Below are 9,131 nucleotides of genomic sequence, written 5' to 3'. Positions count from 1 at the left end.
CATTCATCCATTGCTATTCTTTGAACTTCATCTGAAACCAAAAGGTGTTCTTCTTTCTCCAAATTCAATTTGTTTCAGTTCTTTGAAGTTGAACTTTTTAGCTAGATGATGGAAATGATATAGTTCCCCTCTAAATGGAACTTTTTAGCTATGACAATACCAATAATATTTTAAAATACAAGATAGTTAGGTTCTTTGTTGTCAACCTAATTGGGATGAGATAATCTCGCTTGATGATTGGCAAATCAATTTTACTTCAAAAAAAAGTTTAGAAGGATTTCCAAAATGGATTTTGCCAATAATGTATAGTCATAGTTTAACATATATAGAGAAAAATATAAGTATTTGAAAAAAAAAAATAACTACTAATTAATTCCAATTTACAAAAAATAAATTGCTGAAAGACAACTTATTTTATGTCCGAAATTATTTAATTTATTTCAATGGAAATAGTTTGAACAATAGAAGAAAGAATACAATCCAAATAATGACAACTAGGTAGGTACAAATGATCAACCATATTGCCTTGTTGCCTCATAAATCTTACCTTACCTTAAACCATGATTTAGATTGATGAGTCTACATCTACTAATGATGTGACCTAAAATTGAAGTACGACATGTATTTACAAAACCATTTTCTATTCAATTGGTATTGACATAATCAATATTCTCTATAGAAAATAAATCAAGGCTAATTTGGTAACTTTAAAAGGGACAAAATCAGCCTTAAATTAGTTTATCCACCCATCATCACTTTATCTTCAACGTTGTTTAGTTTTATGAATCAAGTTCTTCTTCCATTTTGCTAAATGTGTCAAGAATGTCTTAACATCAGCAGGGTCACGCAGAGAATATGAAGCATTTGTCTCTTTAGCAATTGAAGAAACAACAATTGGAAAACCTCCTCCAATTTGTTTTAGAATCTGCATGCATTACAATTTACATCCTCATCAACTTCAACTTAACCTTCATATATTGAACAATTTTTCTTTTGATTGTATAAATGTTTAACATGGATTAAAAACAATACTCCATCCATTCTAAAATAATTGTAAAAAAAAATCTTTTCAAAACAAAATTTATGTTTTATGTTTTTTTTTTCTTGAACAAGTGTCGCAGTCGGTAGCATGATCTTATTTTAGAATAGATGGAGTAGTTAATAAATAAATATCGTAAGGAAATATTATTCTTTGAAATCAACATCTCTTCAAAATGAGTTTTCTATTTTAACCAAACATACCTTAAAAGCATCTTCATCTGTTCTATCATCTCCAATGTATATTGGTAGAACATCATCAAAGGTGTTATATCCAAGAGTGTCAAGAAAATACATTAGAGCATCGCCTTTATTCCAGTTCACATTTGGGCGTATCTCCATAATCTAATATAAAACATTCAACTTATGTTAAGTTTAAGAATCCATATACTAATTTTCACTACTAAAAGAAGTTAAATTAACAAGACAAATTTAGAGAAGGAAACCATAAAATTGGTCACTAATTTAAAGACTGATAAATAAGAAAGAGATTTCATTTTCTCCGTCATTAATTATTTTTCTTTCAAGTAGTGGTTTTTAAAAAAAGAATCTATAACAATAGCAACCATTAGAATTATTGTACCTCTTTCCCTCCTGATATGAGAAAATCAGGGTAATCTTTCATAATAGACTCAACAATTTCTTTGAGAACTTCAACATCCTATAATATAGAGAAGCAACAACATATATAAGTGTATATAATTTCTTTTACATAAGATGTGTTAATTAATCTAGAATGAATCTAATTCATACCTCTCTATTTTTCACACGGCGGTAGTGTACCGTGAAACAAAACGTATTATCCTCAATGGTCGAACCATTTATCACTCTTATATTATCTTTCAAAATCTTAATTATCTATAAATAACAAATTAATAAAACATTGATGAGTAGAAGAAAATGATATATGAAGAACCAAAGGGTACATAAAGAAGTTTGTTCATTTTAAGAACAAATTAATGAATAATATTACCTCTTGGATTGTTGGTAAAAATTCTTCTGCTGGATGATAAAGTACAACTTCATTACCCTAAAATACATTATGAGACGTTAATGACAAATTCAAGTTATTTTTTTGAAGGACAAATTCTAAGTTATTAAAATCATATTATTAATTCAATTTCTAACTAAATTATGCGAGTTTTGATGAACCCTAGATACAACTCATGAAACCCTATCGGGTTGACCTAGCTAATTAGGTAATCAAGTGAAGATTATGATGTACGAAGAGAGTTTTTTTTCCCTCCTTTGTTTCTAAAATATCACAATTATGTCTTAAAATATTTTTTCGGAAGTATAATTCCGAGCGACATAAAAACCACATCACTTTGTTGAAGTATACTTCCTCTAAGAGAAATGTTATTCTTATTGTTATGTATGTCTCAAACAAGATTGTTATGATAATAAGAGAAATGTGAATTTCATAAAAAAAAATATAAAAATATTGTACACACAAATTAGAAAAGAAAAAAGGAAAATGCTTGTAAACCTTTTCATCAACACCCTTTGTTTGATGATTCTTATCATGATACTTGGAAGACCCCAGTGAAGTTGATATGTCCATTCCATGGCTTCCAGCATAGTAAATATTTTTCAATTTCACAAAATCATAAACCTACATGTCAAAAGAGAAATGAATGTCATGTAAATACTAGACTAAAAAGGAACAATGCAAAGAGCCTAAGAAAAAAAGGATATCTATATGATTCAGTATTAATTAAGTGAATGTTTTACCTTATTTCTACTTCTTCCACTAATAATGGCAGTAGGAAAATAACTAGCAACTTCACGCACAGCTGCACGCATCTGTATTTGAAATTCACAATTAAGCTTTAGAGCAAATAAATTCAACATGAGTACTCACGGTGACTCTGAGGGTGTGGCTGCACAAAACACCATTAATTGGTGGCACCAATTTATTTATTTTCTTGCTAAAATTTGACAAGGATAAAAGCATTTCACAAGCTTTTGTGTAATTCATATTTTTATACTAATATTGTTAAACTTTCACTCCAGGTTGTATTAAAACATAGAATGGATAGCTTTTTGCACATCTTTTATGTAGGCTATATCTGCATATCATAATATATAAATATTTTGTTGAAATTTGACTCAAAGTTTGATGTTTGTGTTTCTGTCAAAATCGTATCGCGGTTAGATGCTTCTGGTTGCTTGGTTTGATTCGTCCAAAATTATGTTGGGATTGGGTGAAATCGTATCTCGATTTTGCCTGCTGGTAGTAGGATTGTGTACGCAACTGAAAATTGTGGTGCGATCTAGAAAAATTGTGACGCAATTTGCTAGGAATCAAAACACTATATAAGCAGTCTTTGACCCATTTGTTGCATGATCTTGAGAATCTCATGTACAATAGATGAAACTTTTAGGAAACTTAGAGGTTAAGAGTTGAGGTCTTTGAGTGAGATTCAATGGGTCAAAATGTGAACCTTGGAGAACCAAAAGAGGAGGCTCTTGGGAAAGGGTTGCTGCATTTTGGGAAGAGATTCATGACTTGGGGAAGATAGGAAACACATGAGAAGATGAGTCTTTGTGAGCAACTTGGATGAATCTTAGGAGATCAAAAGAGGAGATCCTTATTAAATCAAAGTCTAAGGGTTGGTACGTTTTGGGGTTAGATTCTAGTGTTAGGAAATAATTTGTAAACACCTTGGTTAGGGAAATCATTGAGCATCTTGATCACGAAAAGAGATTCGAGAAAAAGAGTAGATATTAGGTGTGCCCTTTGAGCGCTTGTTGAAACTAATTTCTTGTAACTCTTTGTAAGAAACTGCTTGATAGTGAAGTGGAGAGATCTATCTCCTCCAGACGAAGGTCATTGTTGGGTCAAAATAGGTGAATAAATTTTTGATGTGTTGTTCTCTATTCTATTACTCTCTTTATCTTGTTCTTTGGTTCGATTGTGATTTTATATTATGTATACTTGGTAGCTAACTTAGATCTAGACTTGTTGTTGTTGTTTGTGATTGTTTTGCTTATTGATTGAGTTCCGAATTCACATCATATGTGTATATATGACACGCGTGTAAGTGGGTGTGTGGGCACGCTCGTGCGTGCGTGTCTTATAACAATAAATAAGGCACCAAGTTAATATTTTGGACATGACACTCAAAATGACAATCTTATAACCATGAACTTGTTAACATTTTCTCATTAAAAAAAAAAAACTTTACCTAACATGCATAAACAAAATGGTCTTGCATCATGCGCAAGTATCTTTTTCACAATTGAATCAATAAGTTATATTATATCTCATTTGATTGAATAGTAAAGTTTATTGATCCATAATAAAAACTAACTTATGCATAATGCAAGATTTTTCTCAGTTGTTTACCATATAATTGGCCTAAAAAATACTTAGATATCACAAAATCACTAATATTTATTTGCAAAGTACTTACAGCATCAGTCATGTAAGCTTTATCAGGATCATCGACAATTTGAGAGAGTGTTCCATCATAATCTAAGAACACAACAATCTTTTTCTCTCTTGCAATGTTCATCACTTTTTCAAAATTTTCCAATGCAGAAGGATGGTTTTCCTTTAAGCAAAAGAGTTAATACATCAGTGGATTTTAGATTATAAAAAAAACAAATATTGTAAAAGCAATATGAAGAATGAACAATAGTAGATGTTTACATACGATAATGGATCATTACTCATGAATGCATTATTATGATCACAAAATATGTTCCCTCAAAAAAAAAAAATGATCACAAAATATGTATAGAAGGTTAAGTACATGTCATAAAGTACATTTAAATTGGGTATGTAATTGTTGAACTTACTAGCCAAGAATTGTATGAAGACAAGATTGATTCTTCATTGTTATCACCATTCAGACTTGCAGGTAAAAGAGATTTCATGTTTGAGTATGTTGATTGCACAAACTGAAGTTCTTCTATTGCCTGCATTCATGTGTTTGTGAGAGAATTAATGATGGACAAAAAGTCATATATATTAATTGTATTATTTCATATCCAAGCAATAGATTTATTATTAAATTTGATTACCATATAAAAAAAAATTGTGTATAAAAATCCGAATAGTCAAAAAATGTTTTTTTTCAATTATAAAAAATAATCTTTGGTCATATTTCTTCGATCAATTCAACTCAAATATAAACAAAAAGAAAGTCAAACGTAAAAGATGTATTGATTCAAATTTTTGACTAGATACATTTGTAAAAAAAAAATACATAAACTTTGTTTGACATATTTTTTTTATATTAAGACCAAAGTAATATTAATTAAGTTTAAAACTTGACACAGTTTATTGTTCACCAAGTGCAAAGAAACTGAAATTAAAACCACGTGTCACCTTATTTTTTTCCTTATTTGGAATTCAAAAGTAACCTTATTTTGAATTAATTAGTTTCCATCCTCATGAGCTGAGATTCATTGTACGTCCAAGTTGAGATGAGATATTGGATAAAGGTGGTGAATTATAAGGTGTTACACGAGATATATCGAAAAAGAAGAAAATTCAATAGTTATATTGGGATATACTCTATAAACTTAATTTAAGTGGATAATGTTAGTGTGTAAATAACTTAAAAGCCTTTCAAAGGAAAAAAAAAAAAACTAAATGTGGGTGGGATATGTCTCAATTCATAGTCATGTTGATTGTATTCTACTTTTTTTAACATTTGAATGAAACTTTGTAAAAATAAAACATTTAAATGAAACTTATTTTATTATAAAAAAACTTTGTTTGACTTTTATGGTATTATTATAAAATAAAGAAAATTAATTAATATGATTTTATCATATGAATTAAAATAAAAATTTAATGATTTAACATTCTCTAACATTTCTTTACCTAAGAGCACTTGGATAAAATTGGAAGAGATCTCTTTCGGGTTAACTAGAGATTCTGAATTCGAATTCAGTCACAAAAATACAACAATTTTAAATATCTTGAAAGATTAGTTTTGCAGTTGCGAAAAGATGATACTCAATATGTGAAAAGAAAAAAAAACCTTTCTTTCATTCAAAAATAAAAACATTCAAATATATTTGCAATTGTCAACTAATTTTGGATAAGCATTTAATAATTAAATATTTTCTTTATAATTCATTACATTTATTTTTCGATACAATATTATTATATCTTTTTTTGACTAAAAATTATTACATATATTATTATAATATTATATCTTGGAAAATAGATCCTCCCATAAAATCCCAGAAAATAAGACTCATTTCCCTTTTATAATAAATTCAAACGGTACCAGTATTTATATTGGTTGTTTTTTTCCTTGTGTGTAGAAGAATATTGCTGTTTTTTTTTTTTAATAAAATGTTACATGTATAAAATTCTACCGTTTTTTTAGTGGTGACTAATATATTTCAAAAAAAATTATTTGACACTCAATGAGTTCTCCATATCAAACTGAATTTTCTTCTTATGGAGGAGAATTCTTATCACTTATTTAAGATGTTCAAAATCCATCCATTCCGTAACATTGCTTGTGTTTTACTATTTGATATACTAATTACTTAAAAATGTTAAACACTCAATGCCAAACAATAATAAAAACTAATGTTGCTTTCATATCACTTTCAAAGATCCATGAATGGATTCACATTTTTTACACAAACATTTGTTCATGTCTACTTGAAATATGTTTTTGTTTCACATTTTGTAATCTTTTGTTAGCTCGTGGCTTTCGTTTGTTAGAGATGTTTGAGGAGTTCTCAGATATTGTTCGTCATATATTGTGAAAAGCTAATCCCTTCTATTAATAGACACAAACGTTTGTAATCCAAAAAACTTATTACTCCCTCCGTTTCACAATAACTGTCTTTTTATCCATTTTTCTTTTTCTCAAAATAATTGTTACTTTAGAATACCAATACATCATTTATTATTTTTTTTCCATTATAATATCTTTATTTATTGAACTTCATCCAACTTAACTACTCCACTAACTACAATTAATAAGGGTGTTATAGTAAATGATATTAATTTTACCATCAAAATCAATACAATTAATCATTTTCTTAATAACCATGCATCAACCTTAAACGACTATTATTTAGATACGGAGGGAGTAATAGACACAAACCTAGTTTTTCCCACATTAATTAACTAATATTCAAACACATTTTGATGTATTATAAATTATTTTTTAGGTCTGGGTGGGGCACAAGATGTCTTTAGATATATTATATGTTATCATATGTAAGACCTTTTTTCTTCTTATTATTTGAACATTTCATGGTGCTTTTATAATTGATTTCCTACATGAAAGTGAAAGTTTCACACACATATAAAGCTCATACTATAATATAATATCTCTCGTGGTGATGAAGCTATTTTTTCATTAACAATAAAAACTTGAGAGGGGATTATACAAAAAGCTATATCATAAGCAAGTATAAAGTTAGGAAACTTAATCAAATGGGGGATGAACATAGTCGATGGTGATTTTAACAAAAGGGTTGTGTACTTGTGTTTGTGTGTAACATTATTTCACACAAAAAAAGGGGGTGTAATGGCATCATAAGTAAACGGTAAATTAGATAAAGAAATAAATTAACTTACAAGTAAGGATAGGTGTGAAATATTTTGTGCTTGAAGGACTTAAAACGGCTATGACAGTGGTGCTAGAGATATCTTGAGCAGTAAACTTTGTAACAAATATTTTAGATACTAGTAATAGGGAAGAGACAAGAGAGAGAGAGGGAGCTAGAGAAAAAGAAGGGGTTATTGATGTATATATAGGCTACCTAATGGAGGAACATAAGACCTGATTTTCATTTCGTTTTTGTTTGTTTTCTTAACCGGATATCATCTACGCGTAACTGTAGAGATTAATTTTTTGAATTAAGAAGGATCACAATTAATGACAAAGTTCTCTTAATGAAAAATATCTTTTACCATATCATTCAAGTGCTCTTAGATTGTTTTCGTTTTTTGCATAATACTAATAATTTTTAACAACTTTTAAATTATGTTGAACTTTATTAATGGCGATGGCTTAAAGTTCGAAAGTTCTACTTATTTTTGGACTTTAACATGTGGTGGTCTTACCCTTCTATTTGTATTGCATGTGAAGTTTCTTTTGTTTTGTTTTTCTTGAACACTTGTAATCTTCTGTCCTCCTATTAAGGCATACTTTGTGCTTCATAAGAGTGTTTTAATCTTTTTTTGGCCTCTTAAAAAAAACATAATAATAATAATAAATGAACTTAATGGTCCTCCAAAGTCTCAACACTCAACTCCCTCTTGCAAAACACTTTTTTTTTTTTTTTTGGGTAGATAGACGAAATGGCAAAGCCATTATAAACTCACACACATAAGTGGAGGTATCGGGGTTCGAACCCCGGTCATGGCATCCGGCCTAACAATTTCGACATTTTGCCAGTTGAGCTAGGACTTCTAGATCTCTTGTAAAACACTTTAATCATCGATAAATACACATTGAAGGGTGTTTTGATTCTTCAATGAAATAACACGCCTATAAAAAAAAAGAGATATGAAGGGAAGGAGTTTTTCTTTTTTTTGAGGAATGAAGGGAAGGAGTTAAAAACCGTGGCACAAATTAAATATAATTAATTAATGAAACACGCCTAACATTTGTTTATTTACAAAAAATAAAATAAAATTAACTACACCTCTAAAAAAATATTAAGAGTATGTTACACTCCCCTTCTTTGAACTACACCTCTAAGAAATAAGAGTTTATCACCCATGACGTTTAGTGACTTGAGTATCGGACTGTGTGCATGTATACCACCTCCATCATTAGAAGAAGATTGCTACATACAAATGTCCTACACTTAAAGATCACTCTACACCATCATTCAAAGATCTTTAGGTCGATCAAAATTAAATGAAACTTACAAAATTACCCTTCAATTTAACATTTGTTTGAATAGTGACAAATGAACTTTTTGGTAAAAAAAACAAGTGGGTGTAACTTGCAAATTTACTTCTTAATTATTTTAATTTGGTGTAAATTAGCAGCAATATATTATATGAGGTTTACTAACTTAGACCAACAAAAAACACGAATGCACCTTTTCATTTGGACAAAAATATTTAAATGGGTTTTGCTAACTTAGAC

General features: G+C 29.1%; 1 protein-coding gene across 1 annotated transcript; it reads right to left on the bottom strand.

The window, feature by feature from the left end:
* Positions 1 to 424: 424 nt before the first annotated feature.
* LOC25500709 (probable trehalose-phosphate phosphatase 2) lies at positions 425 to 7,742 on the bottom strand. The gene is made up of 10 exons (XM_024771668.2): positions 7,607 to 7,742; positions 4,846 to 4,965; positions 4,458 to 4,598; positions 2,773 to 2,844; positions 2,528 to 2,653; positions 2,012 to 2,068; positions 1,792 to 1,896; positions 1,622 to 1,699; positions 1,243 to 1,383; positions 425 to 925 (listed from the first exon to the last, which is right to left on the bottom strand). Exons 2-10 carry the CDS (start codon positions 4,921 to 4,923, stop codon positions 764 to 766), a joined length of 960 nt encoding a protein of 319 aa, XP_024627436.1. The 5' UTR covers positions 4,924 to 4,965; positions 7,607 to 7,742; the 3' UTR covers positions 425 to 763.
* Positions 7,743 to 9,131: the final 1,389 nt, after the last annotated feature.

This window comes from Medicago truncatula, chromosome 8 (assembly GCF_003473485.1).
Source record: "Medicago truncatula cultivar Jemalong A17 chromosome 8, MtrunA17r5.0-ANR, whole genome shotgun sequence".
In the NCBI taxonomy this organism is placed as follows: domain Eukaryota; kingdom Viridiplantae; phylum Streptophyta; class Magnoliopsida; order Fabales; family Fabaceae; genus Medicago; species Medicago truncatula.
Note: the sequence above shows the minus strand (reverse complement) of the source record. Positions and strands in the feature narration are given on the sequence as shown.